The sequence below is a fragment of the Chelonoidis abingdonii genome, chromosome 24, assembly GCF_003597395.2.
Source record: "Chelonoidis abingdonii isolate Lonesome George chromosome 24, CheloAbing_2.0, whole genome shotgun sequence".
Lineage (NCBI taxonomy): Eukaryota > Metazoa > Chordata > Testudines > Testudinidae > Chelonoidis > Chelonoidis abingdonii.
Window position 1 is genome coordinate 16,537,164 of NC_133792.1, and position 18,930 is coordinate 16,556,093.

General features: G+C 44.7%; 1 protein-coding gene across 2 annotated transcripts in view; it reads left to right on the forward strand.

Moving 5' to 3' along the window:
* Nucleotides 1–18,930, forward strand: part of CFAP77 (cilia and flagella associated protein 77) — a 96,757-nt gene that overhangs the window by 51,298 nt on the left and 26,529 nt on the right. For both annotated transcript variants that reach the window (XM_075060421.1, XM_032779291.2), the window contains exons 2-4: nt 2,572–2,636; nt 4,490–4,589; nt 5,842–6,070. In XM_075060421.1, the coding sequence (XP_074916522.1) occupies nt 2,607–2,636; nt 4,490–4,589; nt 5,842–6,070 (359 nt within the window). In that variant the 5' untranslated portion in view covers nt 2,572–2,606. The remainder of the gene's footprint in view (nt 1–2,571; nt 2,637–4,489; nt 4,590–5,841; nt 6,071–18,930) is intronic.

The window sequence follows — 18,930 nt, forward strand, 5'->3', positions numbered from 1 at the left end:
GGACAGCTGTCAGACAGATCTGTATTCCAGTCAAGCAGCTTTGTGACAGACTAAAGACTGAAAGGAGGCAATGCTGCTGGGATGAGAGAAGAGACAGGAGGCTTTGCATCAACTTTGGGTGCCTCTCTGAAGCTTTTAGTAATGCAGCACATCTAATCACTTGATGACAAACAACTTAAATTGACTAATAAAGTTATAATAGTTTTTTGCTAATTCATGAACTAGGCAAACTTTAATCCTTAATGATTATTACACAGATTGCCTTCCGATAAGGAGACTTCCTTACATAAGTAAGCACTTGGATGGAAGGACGCATACGATGAAGTTCTGGGAGGTGTTCAGAACCTGCCAGTTCCACTGATTTCAGTGGCAGCCATGGGTTCTCTCAGGGTTTGGCCTATTGGGTCAGATGCTCGGTTGCCCTGCATCTTGTGTAGTCATTTACACTATGGGGCTGTAAAATGCAACCAGACGCGACTGTGCACTCACTGAGCAGTGGTGTAAATGACTGCACAAGGTGCAATGCAAAAGAGAATCAGGCCTGTTGACTATGAAATGAGCTCAGTTTGTGGAAAAATTCAAATCCTACCAGGGCCCCCACGCTAAAAATCTCAGTTAAGCTTTTTCAAACAGATTTGCAAGAGTGTTACAGTCCTCTGCCTTTGCTGGGGTTTCTCCCACACACACATCACCTTCATTTTAATAACTAATTTCTGACGGCAAATCATCATTTTCTGTGATATCAGGATAGGATCCTAGGAAAAAGCCTGTGCTCATGTATTTGAAAAATGCTATAAAACCACAATTTGCCTCTATGTCAGATTTTTCCTGCTGCTCAGAAGGAGGCTGTTTATTGGTTCTGGGTTATATGTAATCTCATGAAGGTGGCATCACGTACAGACTCCCTGCAGACCCTTTGAATTGGCAGTCTCTGGAACCAGGATGCGTACTGTTAAACCTTGCAGTAATCTGCAGTATCTAATGCAGCCTCTCTCTAAAGCTGCTATTAATCTGATGTTTATGTAAAAGGTAGACACAATGCTTTTGTGGAGACATTTTCAAGGATTACAAAATGGGAAATGACTGCCTAGGAAGGAGTACTGCAGAAAGGGATCTGGGGGTCATAGTGGACCACAAGCTAAATATCAGTTAACAATGAAACACTGTTTCAAAAAACACAAACATCATTCTAGGATGTATTAGCAGGAGTGTTGTAAGCAAGACACGAGAAATAATTCTTCCACTCTACTCTGTGCTGATTAGGCCTCAACTGAAGAATTGTGTCCAGTTGTGAGCGCCACACTTCAGGAAAGATGTGGACAAACTGGAGAAAGTCCAGAGAAGAGCAACAAAAATGATTAAAGGTCTAGAAAACATGACTTATGAGGGAAGATTGAAAAAATTGGGTTTGTTTAGTTTGGAGAAGAGAAGACAGAGGGGATAGGATAACAGTTTTCAAGTACATAAAAGGATGTTATAAGGAAGAGGGGAAAAATTGTTCTTCTTAACTGCTGAGGCTAGGACAAGAAGCAATGGGCTGAAATTGCAGCAAGGGAGGTTTAGGAAAAACTTCCTAACTGTCAGGGTGATTAAGCACTGGAATAAATTATCTAGGGAGATTGTAGAATCTCCAACACTGGGGATTTTTAAGAGCAGGTTAGACAAACACTTGTCATAATACTTAGTCTTGCCATGAGCGCCAGGGAATGGACTAGATGACCTCTTGAGGTCCCTTCCAGTCTTATGATTCTATAATAGCAAGGAAAATTGGTATGAGCTCCAGCCTTATTCGTTGCTAACATTTCCCCTCCCTCCATTCACTGTAACTTCTCACTAGTCCTGGTCATTTAATAGCAACATACCTAAAATCACCCACATATGGAACAATGGATAACGGGGAGGCTTATCTTGCAGTTAAAGCTCAAGGCTGGCTAACAGGAAACCTGGGTTCTATTCCCAACTCTGCAACTGATGCACTGTGTGAGTCATTTCACCTCTCGGTGCTTTAGTTTCCCCCATCTGTGAAGTAGGAATAATGCTACTCCTATTTCACAGATGGGGGAAGCTAGAGCTAAGAATTTCCACACCCATCCTGCCAACCTGATCTTATGATACACATGACCTGACAACTTCATATTTATACCCTCTCTGGACTGAAATAGATCCTGTCCCAAGGCCCACAAAGAGAACAAGGTCCACTGCAGAGGGTTTGGGAGCTCACTGCTTAATCTTACTCCAGCCATCCGAGAGCAGAACCTCACTAGACATAAGCTTTCGGGCAGCCGGTCATCACCCCTTTGCCCCCTCCCTTTCAAAAGCCAATAAGGTTTCAAGACACACAAATCTCAGAGTGATTTCACCATGGAGATCGTGGTCCAAATATAAAGGAGGGAAGTGAGGTCGGTTAATCCCACAGATTTCACAAAGCTGGGACACACACAGGAGAGCAAAAGGGAGTTAATTTTAAAACTAAATAAAAACAAAGTGATTATGTTCACGCTCTTTCTTTTCTGAGCTGCGAACACCAGTCAATAATAATTTTCGTTTTCTTTCCCCCGTTTGGTTGCTTAGATTTGGCTTCTCAGAGATTATTGATCATTCTGGGCATGAGTGAGAACATGACAGACTCTTCTGGGGTTAGTGCCAAATTTCAAAAGAGATGCACAACTTGTAAATGAAAGATGCACCAACAGAACTGATGGAAATTTAAGGACTTGTAGACACTGCAAAGGTATAATCTGCAGAAGTAGCCCTCCAATAACTTTGTTCAAACAGATGGATTTACTCAGCGTTAACCAAGCAGATTTGAACATATACTATTTTAATATTTCAAGTCCATGTATTCTTAAGCAAACCTCACCCCACTTTTCCAGTAAATCTAGTTGGTTTACGATTTTAAGACAAACCCATGCAAAATTCTGGTGAACCTTGATGGTTTTGACTGAGTTTTGTTTTGAGATTTGGAGTTCATTTCGATCTGGAAGAAGCCGGTTCAAACTCTCATGGATCAAAAAAACCTAAAGCAAATGTTGATACAAACCCCTGTGGACAAACCTGCTGAGCAATGTTTTTCTCTGACACAATGTAAGAATGGTCAGTTTGCATCCCCACCCCATCCCCGTCATTCCCATCCACCAGTCCAAACTGGTTTACAGCTGCAAGCAATGACACTTGAAAAAGAGGGGTTGAAAGTAGTAAAGGACCAGCAAGGGAGCTACAATTCATTGACTCACCTGCATAAGGCCACACCAGGGGAATTGCTCAACCTTGCCAGGGGACTCAGCAATGCCCACTAGACACATCTGGACTTGTTTTCTCCAAAAACGTGGACCAAGGGTATAAAACAGAACAGAGGGGGCCCATGCTTTGCCTTTCTCCTGCCCCCTGAAGACTCCAACAGAGGAGACTGGCCCAGGTTTAAGGGACAAACTTGTATATTATGAATTGCAGTACCCAGTGGGGTGAGGAAAAACTGCTTAATCTAGATGTTGCCCAGTCTAATAGAGTTGAGAGTTTAGACTGCGTGCTTATATTTTATTTTATTTTGATAACTAACTTTTTGCCTATCACTTATAATCACTTAAAATCTATCTTTTATAGTCAACAAATTTGTTTTACTGTTTATCTTTACCAGACACTTTGCCTGAAGTCTGTGGTAAATGTGCTCAGGTCTGCAAAGGCTGGTATATATTCACTTCCCTTTGAAGTGGTGAGCCAATTAATAAATCTGCATTGCTCATCTTAAGCAGTATATTCCTGAGGTACAGTGCTGGGAGCTGGGGGGATTTGGCTGGTGTCTTACTCTGTGTGATTCATGAGTGGTTCTGGGAGCATTCATGCAAACTAGCTGGGTGTGGGGCTCCACATGCTGTTGTGCTGAGTTATTACAGCCCCTGGAGGGGCTTGCTGCTGATCATTAGCAAGGCATTGTGAAACAGCCCAGGCTGGAGAGTTAAGGAGGCACAGCAGTCCCACAGTCCCAGGCTGCATCCCAGGGATCCCATCACACCATCTACACTAGGAAATGACCCATTGCTGAAAATGATTGTCACCAACAGGCTCTGCTAGCCCAGTCTCATCTGGAGATGACAACAGGTTCTGATGTGTTTCCATACCATTCCTGAGAGTGTAATATGTCTCATTAAGACCAGTTGAGCTCCACCTTTGTTAGTAACATGAAGACAAGGTTCCAAGCAGGTGCTGCCATTTTAAGAACTGTGTTGCCTAACTCTCCTCAGAATAAGTCGAATTGACATGGTGCTTAAAACGACACCAGCAACTCATCTATGCTAGAACTCCCAGCACTGCTGACACTAGTGGAACCAAACTAGTGTTAGCAACATGAGGGACTTTTTGAGAAGTTTCCCTGCTGTAAACAGGGCTTAACTGTCTGAGCTTTTATTACAAATCCCTATTTTCAGAGGGTTTAACGTGTTAAGCAAAATCTTTACTTTTCTGACCCTCTTACTCCCAATCCTTTCCCTTGCAGGCAGAACTAGGAAAACCTCGGAGAAGCTGCTACACTCTTCCAGGCTATGACTTTGCATATGGGTTATACCTTCATGGGGCTGACGGAGGAGTACCTGAAGGTATGACAATGCAAATAAAGATTAGAGATGCCATTAGAGGCTATTAAAAGGTTCCCCCTACCTGAATGTCACCAAACGACCTGCAGGTTAGAGTGTAACAACATGCCTTGTACCTATTAAAGTCTTAATACCAATGGAGGAGGACAAGGCAGAAAACACTCTCATTGAGCTGAAGAGGGAGAGTAAGAACTGTAGCATTTTACCTGCTCACGTGAACACCATCTGTGGCATTTGGTAACTGCTGTGTGCAAGAGTCCCTGGCCTTGTCTATATTTGGGATTCAGCCATCAATGGCCAGCAGCCGGCGTAGCTGCACCAGTGCAAGCCCCAAAAGTGTAGACCAGGAAAGTTGTAGCATGCTCCAGGTGAGCTTACCCTTGTTTCAAATCAGTGTCAGGTCAACTGGTGCAAGTCGCAGCTTTCCTTTTCTACATTCGGGGCTCGTATTAGTGCAGCTACACCAGTGGCCAGGCTCCGATGATTGAATCAGGGCTAATTCCAAATATCAACAAGGCCTTTGCTTTGACCTGTACCAACTGCTGAGCCTGGTACTCAAGCACATGAAAAACCCTGCTTCGCATAGATAGTGTGGAATGTATGAAAATAACCATGTGCTTCAATCAAGACCAAGTCAGGTTGTTGTGACCCTTCTGTCCTGTTGCAGAGGCCTTCCTAAAAGTGTACAAAGTTTTTCTAAGAAAATGCACAGCTACTCCCAAACTCAAGGTTGGTCACGGTTCCTTACAACTTTTGAAGCTGACCTACCTTTGCAGAAACTTTTGCTCATGTATGTGAAAACTGAGCAGGGCTGGGCCCAAATCCAAGCAATGATGGGCACGAATTAGCCCACTTTCATGAGCAGAGCTGACTTTTGCATTGGACACTTGTGAAAATTCACGCAAGTTTCAGTGAGGAAAAAAATGGACTGCTTTGTCAAAATTGCTGATCTTACAAATTGGAGGTGGGGAAATTTTGGGAAACAGGAACAATTTACTTGAGAAACTCTGTGCTTAAGACTGATGGATCTTCTTGCTGGTCTCTGTTTGAACCTCACTGATGTGAATGCAGTTTGAATTTCGCTCTGAGTAGAGGACTAGCAAAAGGCCTATGCATCACTTAATTCCCCCTATGTAGTATACAGGCCATGAGCTGGCCCTCTGCACCAGAATGAGAGTCACCCAGGCTGGGTCATTCAACATGAAATCCTAGTAACTTCCTTTGTTCTGGCTCTTGTCTTCCTTTCTGTCCTTAGCGATAGGTCACTGGCATTCGATGAAACCCAGGCCCCCTTCCCCAAGGGAGATGCCACGGAATTACATTGCCATGAACCGTGGGGCTCTTAAGGCTGGTTATGTCACAGCACATGAATACAACCTGTACCGCCAGCTCAAAGACATGCGATGCAATGAAGATAACGAGAGTCGTTTTAAAAGAGCCCCCCCAAAAGTACCTCCAGATATGACCTATGGAATTCTAGCACGGTAAGAGGGAGAAAACCTGGGCTGCTCCAAGGGCTAGATTCTCCACTCAGATCTGATCCTCATCTCGCTGTCTCCAAACAGTGACTTAAGGGAGGTTTGCTGTGAGCTGAAGTGCTGTAGCGTAGGAGTCTCCTAAAACATGTTCAACTCCAGCACGCGTATCTCCTGAATCCCCAGAAGGGGAGTGGCCTGACCCAGGACAAAGAACAGATTAGTCACATCAGCCTTTAGATGTCTTGCGGTCTGACTGCATCCAGAGAGTTAGATATCTAGTGCTAGCCTCCGTGCCTGCAATTAACCATGCCCCCAATAAACTGCTGGGGCAAAATTCCATCCACCAAAGGAGTAGCAGAACTGACTCCCCTTTAAAAATATATTTGGTCCGTATCCTTTAACTCATCTAATTGAATCCAAGTAATTGAAGTGCTGAGATTATGGGCTAGATTTTTCCATAGTCCAGCACCTTGTGTTGTCATTTACATCTGTAGAAAGAGGGTGTAAAATGCTATCTTGATTCAATCAGACAGCAAGACATCTAAAGGCTTCTGTGGCTAATCTGTGCTTTATCTAGGCCAGAGGTGGGCAAACTACGGCCCGTGGGACCGTCCTGCCCAGCCCTTGAGCTCTCGGCCAGGGAGGCTAGCCCCTGGCCCTTCCCCCGCTGCCTCCCCTCCCCCACAGCCTCAGCTCACCGCGCCACCAGTGCTCTGGGTGCAGGGCTGCGAGCTCCTGCCGGGCAGTGCAGCGGCATGGCTGGCTCCGGCCAGGTGGCATGGCTGCCAGTCCTGGTGCTCTCAATGCCATGATAAGGGGGCGGGGAGCAGAGGGGTTGGATAAGGGTTGGGGGGGGCAGACTGGGAGCAGGGGGCAGTTGGATGGGGTGGAGGTTCTGGGGGGGGCAGTCAGGGGACAGGCAACACGGTGGGTTGGATAGGCATGGGAGTCCCGGGGGGCCTGTCAGGGGGCGGGAGTGTGGATGGGGGTCAGGGCAGTCAGGGGACAGGGAGCAGGGAAAGTTGGATGGGGGGGTGAGGTCTTGAGGGGGTGGTTAGGGGCAGGGGGTCCCGGGAGTGGGTATTCAGAGGACAAGGAGCAGGGGGGTTTGGATGGGTTGGGTGTACTGAGGGGGGCAGTCAGGAGGTGGGAAGTGGGAGGGGGCGGATAGGGGGCAGGGGTCAGGCTGTTTCGGGAGACACAGCCTTCCCTACCCAGCCCTCCATACAGTTTTGCAAGCCCAATGTGGTCCTCAGGCCAGAAAGTTGGCCCACCCCTGGTCTAGGCTCAGGCCACTGCCCTTTTTGGGATTCTGATATCTGCAATGCTGGAGATGTGCATGACGAAGGTCAGTATGTTGCAGGAGACTCCTATGCTGGAGCACTTTGATTCACAGCATAGTACATAAGGCCTGATTCTCTATCACCCTGCAGCCGTGTAACCATTTACACGAGTACAAAATTCAGATTTGGTAGCATTTAGCATCCACTTTGCACTGATGTAAATGACAACATGAGGTGCTGGGCAATGGAGAATCTAGCTTTTAATCTCAAAGAGCCTCAATTAGTTGGACTCAGTTATGTGAGTTAAAGGACTAGTGCTAAATGTATTTTTCAAAAGGGGCTTCAGTCAGGCCACTCTTTTTGTGGATGCAATTTTGCACCAGCAGTGAATTAGAGGCATGCAGGCTAGCATTAGATGTCTAGCTACCTATTTTCTATTGGTGTAATTGATTACCCAGGTGCAGGGCATTAGAGAATCAGGACCTACATACTTTATTCATGCATAGGTGATGACCTCTGTGTTTGGAGAGATACATCCAAATAGATAGGTCATCAAATAGTCATCATATATGCATGAGTAAAGAACATAGGGCCTGAATCTCCATTTCTCTGCACCTGTGTAACCATATATGTATATAAATATAATCAGGAATAAAACGTATACTCTTCAGAGGCTTAACAACAAAGCAAAATAACTCAGGGTCTCGGTTAAGAGGGCTGAGAGATTAGAAAGCTCGATTTAAAAGTCATCCAGGGAGGGAGACAAAGCAGCTGCAGACTGGGTCAGCCTCTGCTAACATACAAATCATAACAGCCTATTGCAGAGAGGTTTAATTTATAGGGTTTTTTAATGAACAATAAAATCATGCAAACAGTAATGTATGGAGCAGCACAGAATATTCGCTTTTCATCCCTTTCACATATTCCTCTTTGTTTATTCATTTAGTACATGTAGAATCTTCTATTTAGTGCCTTGAGTGGCGTGTTTTAAAATTTGTGTTTTGTCTTTGGTGACTGGGATGCTAATGGTTTCGGTCACGGTCTCACCACTTGACTCCCATATTACTATGCTACTAATACTTAAAAATTCCTTTTTGTCTCCAAAGCAACTCTCCTACTCATGATTTTATCACAAGCCTGGCAATATGGGGTGTTTTTCTTCAAGCTCCCAGAATCATGTGAATATGTGAGACTCTCAGCTTCCATTAAAAAAAAAAAGTTTCTAAACCTTGTAGTTGGAGAAAAGCTCGAAAACCTGACTCTGAAAGGCTCAAACACCAGAGGGCAAATAAAGAGAACCCAACATTTTAAAACGCTCATATTTAAACTAGTCTCATGATTTATTTTAATTTTCTTTTGTGGGGGGAGGACCTCATGGTTTCTGGATGCCTGAGGCTGGCAATACTGTATGATGGGGATGGGGGCACCCTGTTGGTCAGCCAGTTCCTCTCCCTTTCGATTTAGGATTGTTGCTATTTTCTAATGCATTTGTGCAGTTTGTTCCCAGCAGTGGGGCAGCCATCATTTCCCTGATGAGACTATTCAACAGCCCAACACAACTGACTGCCATCAATTTTTTCCTATTATTCATCCTAAATTGTATCTGTCTTACTTTCATCCCATGCCTCTGTTATACTTCCATGAACCACTCTAAATCATTCCTCTTCCTCCTTGATATTTATATCCCTCCTCAGCCATCTCTTAGCTAAGCTATACAAATGTAGCTCTCACGCGGCCCCTTCACTCTCTGATCTCTTTTGCGACTCTTCTCCAGTCTCCAATTCATTAGTATTTTTACTGCAATATCTCAGGGCAGTTGCCTCAGAGGTGAACGGAGAGGGATAAATATCTCCCTGCACTATAACATGATGCTTCTACACATTCAGCCCACTGGTTGCTTCAGTCAAATCCAGACCTCAGAGAAGGAGTTTAATACCCATATATTTGTCAGTAATTCTAAGACTATGATCCATGTGTTTCTCCTCTGCAAAAATATGAGATGTACACAAGAACTACGTGGCCCAGAAAGAGCTGCGGAGTCAGTATATTCTCCACCACGGGATAAGGTTGTATGGAGCAGCTGGCTCACAAATGTGCAGAAAGCCAGAAATCTGCAGGACAGCAGTGACCCCCCCAACTCTAGGGATCCTGGCCAGCTGCATGCAGGAACCCACCTTGTATGCTTTGTCTTGACCTGCTCATCCACATCAGCATGGGTAGGCCCAGGAACGCCTTAAAGCATAGGCCCAATAAGCTCATGCCTAAGGCCCCAGCTCCCTGAGTCATGGGATTACATCAGAATCTCATCTTTCATTTTAAAAAAGTCAACATCTAGCCCTCATAGATGCAAAGCAAACTTTGAAAACATGACCTAAGTGTGACCAGTGCAATAATTCCTACCTGAGTCTGCAGACAGCCTGAAACAATAGCTCTGTCAGGTACAAACTGGGCTCTGCCTCTCACTGGGGAGTTAACACCGAGACCCACCAACCTGACCTCAGAGAGTTCTGAGTGTGGCAGGAGGAGATGAGTGCAGTGGGCCCCACCTACCCAAGCAGACACATGCTGGTTGCTAGGGGTAAATACTAAGGTGCCCCCCTGCTGCTACTCCCGCCTCTCCAGAGGGGAAGTGGACCTTTGTTACTGTCCCTGCAGCCACTCCTGGGGGAGAGAAAGGGGCTTGTACCTCTGTTCTAGAGGAGGGGAGGGGACTACCCTTGACATTGCCATTCCAGTTGTGGCACAGAGCCATGGCATGGTTCCAGTTGGAGCCACACAGGGCCCTGATCACCTTATTCAGTCCCCAGCTGGCCAGTGGCTGTGCTGCCGTGGGCGGAAGAGCTGCCTGTTGCACTTTGGGACACCTTCAAAAAGGTGTTAGGAAGCACACAGCAGGCATAAATGCTGCCTTAACTTGCACCTCTTTTACTGCGGGGGGTAAAGCTGGGGGGGCGGAGCAAGCCCCACAGCTTCATGGGGCTCTTCCCTTTGCATCTTGACCAGGATAGTTTCCCCTTCCACCTTTTGCAGCAGGGAGTTAGTCAGCCACAAGGAAGAGCAGAAAGTATCCTGCTTAGCACCCTTTGCCTTCAGCCCTATCCTGCTGTGGTCTTCCCCACATTTCTCTCCCCTGGAGGGGTAGGAAGAGGGGAGCCTTTAAGAGCCAGTAAGAGTTTGTATCACAAGCATTTAGGTGCATGGAAAGCACCTCAAACACTTTCTAAACCTGGTACAGAACTGCCGCTGCTGTTGTAGGTTTTTGTGCTCTGCCAGGGGCTGGGCTAGGCATTACTATCTAGCTTTTAAAATGAAATCTAATCACTAGCAAAAGAAGTAAATAGCAGCTACAAATTCAAGGGAAAAGACATGATGAGCAGTGGTGTGTATTTTACGTGATAGTAAATGGGCTTTGCATATGCAAATTGAATGGATTTTAAAATGGTATTTAATGACAATTTTCGTAGCAGACATTAACATTAATTGCGTCAAAATGAAAATGCAGCATTAGCTTGCTGTTAGTAGGAAATGCCCCAGCTATAAAGCTTTATCTTTATCAGTACCAGCCCTTGCTGATGTGACAGGGCTGCTCTGCAAATTGCAGGCAAAAGGGCTTTTATGTCGCAAAAGTATCCCCTAACACAGACCAAAATCAACATCAATTTTGCTTTATTTCTTCATAAACGGGAGGTTAAATGCCTGCCTGAGAGAGCTCTAGGCCTGGCTCAAAAGTTTTACTGAAAATCCACAGACCCCACAGCATCAGGGAAAGAGGCGCCAGTCTTTTAATTTAAAGTTATTGTAGCACATCTTGCCTGTTCTTTAATAGCCACCTTTTATGCAGACTGATTGTATTTATCCCCTTACTTTAAAAGCAGGTTATAGACAAAATCAGATTACTAGGATTATTAAGGAGTTGTTGTGGCCACTTTGATAAAAGTGGGGGGTATTTAACTCACTTCTCACGAGTTAAAGATACAACCAGCGAGGGCAAAAGATATTGGGTTGGATTCTATCTCAATTGACATTAATTTCAGCAGGGCTACCGAAGTTGTAAATCAAGGTGGAATTTGGCCAGTCATTAGTTTATTCTAGGTCTGGAGGGTCTGCTTTAGCAGCCTCCTGGTTTAGTGGATTATGGCTTGGAAAATTATACTAGCCATGCTAAACTGTATTTGTAATGTCTGTTAATGTTTATTTACAGACCCCAGTCAGACGGCTTTAAGTAGATCCAAAATGCACAGGCTAGTTCATGCATGTTGGAGATTTCTAGGCCTGATATGTCAAGCAGTCAAAAATACACATTTAAAAAAAGTCACTTCATTATTGATACATTTAAGTAATTTCCGTTTGCAGATTCAAAGCTATTGCCCAATACATAGTGAATTCAAATTCACAGACCATTTTGGTCAATTTCATGGTCACAAGATTTTTAAAATCATAAATTTCATGATTTCAGCTATTTAAATCTGAAATTTCCTGGTGTTGTAATTGTAGAGGTCCTGACCCAAAAAGGAGTTGGGGGGGGTCACAGGGTTATTTTTGGGCGGGGGAGGGTTGTGGTACTGCTACCCTGAATTCTGTGCAGCTGCTGGCAGTGGTGCTGCCTTCAGAGCTGGGTGCCCGGAGAGCGGCAGCTGCAGGCCAGGAGCCCAGCTCTGAAGGCAGAGCTGCTGCCAGCAGGAGCCCAAAAGTAAGGATGGCATGGGATGGTATTGCCACCCTTACTTCTGTGCTGCTGCCTGCAGAGCTGGGCCCTCAGGCAGCAGCTGCCACTCTCTGGCCTCCCAGCTCTGAAGTCAACGGGTGGCAATACTGCGACCCCCCCTAAAATAACCTTTTGACCACCCCTACAACTCCTTTTTGGGTCAGGACCCCCAGTTTGAGAAACTCTGATATCCCCCCTGAATCTGTATAGTATAGGGTAAAAGCACGTAAAAGACAAGATTTCACGAGGGGAGACCAGATTTCATGATCTGCAATGTGCTTTTCATGGCCATGAATTTGGTAGGGCCTTACCAATACATCTCAGCTGTGGCTGCTGATCATTGGGAGAGCACTCTCAGTTAAGGGGGGCAGGTGTTTGGAGGTGAAAGGGCAGAGATAATTGCAACATATGGTACCCTTCATGGACTCCAGGAGCTGGGAACTCAAATGCCTTTAGAAAAAAGCTGCTTTGGTGAACATCATATTCAAATAAAGCAAAGTTACATCAGACTATCTAGGGCATACTCTGTGCCTCGTCTCCTGAGGTACAGCAGACAGCACAACTCAGGAGAAGTAGGGGCAAAGATGACTTTGTGCCACCCTTGCCTCTTTTCTGGTCTGCTGCAGGAGTCCTAGGGTGGCCGGGGGCCTGGTTTTCAACTAGAAAGACCAGTTGAAAGGGAGACCGGACAGTGTCCGGTCGGATCTACTGACTGGACACCCAAAGTCCAATTACTGTGAGTGAGGTAGGCAGGGAGGCACCAGGTCATCACCCACTCCGGTCCCTACTCAGTCAGGATCACCTCCTGGCCCCAGCTCTGCAGGCAAGTCCTTTCTGACCTAGATGGTGGGGGGTAGGAGGGGAAAAACAGCAAGAGACAGAGGGAAGAGGGGAAGAGTAGACAGGGGCAGGGCCTCGGGGGAAGAGGAGGAGCAGGGCCTTGCGGGGGGAATAGGTGGGGCAGTGGCAGGGACTTGGAGGGAATAGGTGGGGCAGCGGAGATTCTGGCACTCCTGCTGGAGTGTCCAGTTTTTAAATATTACCAAGTTGGCAACCGTATGCAGGACCTCTGCTTAAACTGCCTATAGGCTGCACAGCACCCCAGAATCCCACGTAGGGCTGACTACAAGCACTTGTAGATTGTGAGAGGAGGCAGCATAGGGACACTTGTGCTGGCCCTGCTCTGCATCCAGACTGAGGTAATCTCCCATGGCCTGTTGTGGTCACTTTATGCCACCAAGGTTGCCCAGAGGGGACAGAATCCAGGTGTCTTGTTCCTGTGTCAGAACAGCAGCAGGAGTTATAAGGGCAATTTCATGTGGGGGAAGCAATTTTACTGGCACTGGCACATATTCTATATTATTATATTGCTGCCTATGGATAATGCACAGACTCCTTTACAAAATAGAGATGTATTTCTCTGGCCTCCTACATTTCAGGTGTCAGCCCCACTGCCATGACACAGGCCTACATGTCTCCCCCAGCCACTAATGTCAGGCACTCTCCAAGGGCACCGAGAGCAGACTTCTCTACCATTTTGGCTTATCGAGAAAAAAAATAAACGTGAGCATAATGCTTTGGTTGCTATCCAAGTCTTATTAATCTTGCCCCGATCTGTACATTCTCCACAGTAAGGCAGATTGTCTTTTGCTTTTGAGAATGGCACTTTCCAGTCTTGGTGGATGCATATTCCACAGTTCATTTTGTATGCACAGAGTTGTGAGCATTAGGGCAAGGCTGAAGTTATGTGGCCTGTTTCTTCCAATAGATGTTACCTTGGAAGGTCATGAGTGCTTGAGACTAGTTTACAAGGGGCTGGGGTGATTAGCCACTCTGCTTTTTGCTGATTCCACCCCTCCCCCGCCCAGAGACTTGTTTTCTACAAACCATGTGACCAGCTTTGTTGTAAGAGTCATAAAAAGGACATTTTTCATCTCCTTTTTCCTTCTCTCTCTCTCTCTTTTAGTATCAGACATAGATTTATTCTCTCCCTGATGCCTGTGGCATTCAGAGCTGGGAGGGGTCAGGGGAGGCGCTGATGGGACAATAATAGATAATACAGTGGTTCCCCAGGGTCTTGTCCAGCTCCATAGCCTATCCATCAGCAGGCAGTGCTTGTGCCAAGGTCAGCACTAATGAGGATGTGGTAGGGTCCCGGCCTCCCCCATGGGGCATCCTCCAATCAGATTCCTCGGATTCATGCTCCAGCTTCTGATCTTTACAAGAGCTACCTTGTGTGAACCAGGATTTGCAACAGAGAGTGTGTCCGCTGAGTACGAGAGCTGAAGTAATGGCTGAGCTGCTGCATGTGCACATGCTCAGGCCCTGCTGAATTGTAAACAGGTTTCTATGCTTTCTCAGAAGGAAAACGGCAGTCATCAGTGTTACCTCCTGCAACAGCTAAATACACCCTTGCGGGAAGAGAATCTCCTACACAGAGTGTAACATGCCTACATAATGTTTGCAAATTACAGTTACCGTTTCCTTTGCATTTATTCCCCTGGCACCTTCACTTTAAGTAAAACCTTGCTGTGTGGTGTCAGCACTGCAAAATGGGTCTAACGTCTCTGTCCAACCGTGGACAGAGATCTTGCCCCTATTCCTGTAGTATCTGAGCACCTCACAATCTTTCATATATTTATCCTCAGCACACCGTGTAGTAGGAAAGTGCTGCTATCCCCACATTACAGGGGACAGAGGGCAGATTTTTAAAGGAATTTAAGGCCCTGAAGATGCAGATAGGAGCTAGGCCGATTGTTGTTTAAATCAATAGGAGGGGCACGTAGGTGCTGTTGAAAATCCGAGTAGGCAGCTATCTGCATATTTAGGTACTTAAATGCCTTTAAAAATCAGGCTAAGTGACTTGCCCAAGGTCATGCAAGAAGTTTGTGGAAGAGCAGGAAGACTTGGATTCACTTCTCAAGTCCTGGCCAGTGTCCTAACCACATAGCCACATTTCCACAGGTCTTAGTGACAAGTGTTTCTGTGACCATCACCATGACTGGTGTTAGTTTCTCCCTTAGTGAATGCTCACACTTCTCCAATGCTCCACTAGACTCAACGTTCCTGTCAGAAAGTGGATTGAGACACAAGAAATGCATTTCACTATTGGACCGAATAGGAAATTAGGGATTTCTGGAATTGTTGTAAGATAAATATGATTACTCTGATTTGCTATTGTGAAATGAACCTTAAAAAAAAATAAATCAGGACTAACCCCAAATGGACAATCAGCTTTCCAATCCAGTCCAAAGGCAACATGTATTTTCTGTGTCCTGACCACCATCCTCATGTTGTCAAGAGAGAAGCTTCTGTTTGAAGAACCATTCTTTTATAATATTGGAGATATTTTAATTTTTTATACCAATTTACATTTCCTTCCACTAGCTGTAGTGTAGCTAAAGGCTGAATCTCTTTTATAGCACACTGCAGTTCTCCTAATTGTCTGCACAGTGCTTCGAACATGCAAAGTGCTCTGTAAAAGCTAAGTATTGTTATTGTTTTTAAATAACTTTGAGCGTACTCATGCAAACATTGGTTCTGGTAAGATATGGCTATTTGCTGCAGTTGTGCTAGTTTCTGCTCAACTTGTCAGGCTCTTTGATATTTTTCTTTTTAAAAGGAAATGAGCTGTCATATAGTTGTTAACATGCAACCAAGTCTTGCTTATCTTACTTATTATGGAAGGTATGATGAGTGAGGAGAACAGCACATGGCCGTAGTGTTAAACTTAACATCTAGATTGTTTCTTATCAAACAGGTCATCCTGAATAGCAAAAGAAAAGGAAAAGAATTTGCCCTCACACATATGTAATCACATTTTGTGGTTGTATGGGCTTTGATTGTACATAGATTAGAGCTGGTTGAAAAAATTCTACCTATTTTTTTAAAACAGAAAATGGCTTTTTGGATTAAATGGAAACTTTCACCCCCCAAAAATTGTATTTTTGTCAAAAAATTATGACTTTACAATGAAAACCTGAAAATTTTAGAAGCAAAAATTTGATGGAAACCAAAAGAAAAAATTGGAGTTTTTGTTAAAATGTTTCACAAGAAAAGACCCTACCAGCTGTAATATAGATATTCAAGCACTTTCACTCATTATCGAAAGAATAGTTACAGCAAAAGGAAAGTAAAGGACCCTACGACTGATTTCCTCAACTCTTCTTTCACTTGTTGATTTTGGTGGTTGCCCATTGAATGCTGGAGCTGGTTAAGGCTCAGCCAACCTGCGTTTCAAACTGTGTTTTAGGAACTGGGCCGGTGGATTTGTAATGGCCGGCTTCCATAATAACCATTTCCTGCCTTCGTTTTTCAGAGAGCAAGACACTGAGGCTTTCAAACAACTACGAAGGGAAAATATAGATATTTAGTTTTCTTACCCTCTGCAAAGATCGAAAGGTTAACTTGGCCACAATTACAGCTGAGCTGCCTAACAGCCAATGCACAACTTTCAACATGTGAAGTCAGTTATTTAATGGACAGTGAGAGCTGGACTAAGATATGTGCTTGACTGTTATGAGGGGGTGTCTCATATTCTTAGCTTGGGAGAGAACAGTAAAGCAAATTGGTGCTCTTGTAACTATGTGTACTCCTAAGTACAGCTATGAGCATCTGATAAATCTTTTAAAGTGTATGTTTACAGTGGATTTTATTCTTTTTACTGCCCTATACGTATGAGCCCTCTGAGCAAAATAACAGATCCTCCAACACTTAAAAAAAAACAGTTCTCTCATTGACTGCTCACGGTGAAATAACGTATGTCATTTCCTCATCCAGATTCCAAAGAAGAGTAGAGAAACATTGGAAATGCAGAGTAATCTGCAGCAGCACAGATCCAGCAGTCCCTGCGTAGGCAAAATACCCACTGATTTCACTGGGAGATTTGCCAGCATAAGGGCTGCAAAAAATTGGTCCCCATTTTTTAATTTTTAACCAATTTGTCTCCTCTCATTTTCTTCAGCGGCTAATGGAAAGTGAGGATAAGTGGAGGGCATTTAAAAATGATCTTTCAGGCTTCTCCATGGGTTTATTGCCAGGGCCCATTTAGAGTTCTCTGAAGCTGCAGGGGTAACTTTAGTGTATGCTCTTCAAGCTCCTTAGGAAAATAAAGAGACAGGATATTAATGCCCTGCTAGTCTTTCCCTCTCTCCTTAGGAATATGTGTGCACGTGTATAGGGACTGTTGGAGCGGCTAATTGAATTCACCCTTGTGAAAATGTTAACAAATTGTAAATGACCTTTTATACAAATTTAGAAGTCAAGAATTTGCTGTTAAATATACGTCCCTCCTCTGCCGTTAGCTTTTATGCATAAACCACAATTAAAAAATAACAAAAAGCCCAGCAGCCCTCTTTCCTAATTAGCTGCAGAAGTCAACGCTTGTGAGCGTGGTTAAGTGCCTCAATTACTTCCCCCTCCTCTTGACTGTCCTTGTTAGAACAGGCAGGTCTGCTGGCCAAAGGGGAACAATTACAGCAAGCGAAAGGCAGGCGGTGTGCAGGGGGATGGCTGAGCTATGGCTGCCTCCCAAGCAAGGGCCATAGCTGTAATCATGCCCCAGATTCTTGCTGGGCTATACAGAGAGACAAATTAATGGTAGATAGATGGCTAGTTCTAGCTCATCGGTGACAAGGAAGGGTGGGGAGACAGCCTAAGAATACAGCTAGTGTAGTCGGCATTTTCCTGTGCTGTACACCTGCCCAGGTAGCCTGGGATAAAGCATTAGCTCTTTACTATTATGTAAATTGTAGTCGCACCTGGGACTTCGATAGGACCAGAACTCCATTGTGCTAGGTGTTGTACAGACCCACAGCGTGTCTGTGGCCATGGCCCATCGTATGATGAACTGTAGTCATTAAATTGTGATAACTGTCAATGTCATCACATTTTTACATCTCCATGTCCGGACTGTTAGAGAGCAAGTGTCTGTCTCTGTGTCCCTTCCCCATCTCCTGATTTCAGCGTTGTTAGTCTAGGCTCACCCTAATGGCAAGAAAATAAAGTTCCATCTATTTTCAGAAAAAGAAAAACGGAATGAGGAGATCAACAGAAAATCCCATTTGCTGAAAACAATTTGCTGCTGTCTATGGTCTTGCTAAGAAAACTTTTGCTTTGGAGAGTTTCAGGACATGATGGATTTCCTGACGAGGAATCCATATCGTAGCACCAGTTCCCCAGTTAACATTCTGAAGCCATCTACAGATGATAAGTTCTTGGTCAGTTAATGGGACACACAGACATGTTCAGTAGGGAGAAAGTTATTCAGTGGGTATCCAGATGGATAATAATAATATGAGGATAAATAAGTAAATCCAGGCATCTTGCTAAGAGGTCATTATATAAATATGTTACTTTCTCTCCCACTGGGAGGAGCAACTATTTCTCTGCAGTGTGACAATTCCAGCAATTAGCCCCCTGAGAGTCATACTACAGGAATAGAGGTTGATATTTAAGTCAATCTGATCATACCATGGGCCTGCAGTATTGGTTGCACTGTTGTGACCAGGACATTTTCCTGGCTGGTGTGATGCAGCAAATTTTTCACGTCATGTCCCACCATGTGACCAGAAATGACTGTTTCCCAAAAACCAATTGCCACCAGATAGTTACACTGCATCGACATGGAAGGTAACTCATCTCACCCCAATGCAAACAAACTCTCCCTGCAACAAGGAAACTATTCACAGAAAAGATACAATGAAAGGCCTAGATGGTGCTATCCACACATACTGTCTCACAGCACTTTACGACAATAACAACAAAGCCAGAAGCTAAACAAACAGTAACCCAAAGTCTGTCCAATAAAAATAAGAGCTCAGTCTTCTTAGACTTTTTCTACAAAGGCAGTGAGAAATTCAGAGTTCCTGATATCAAAA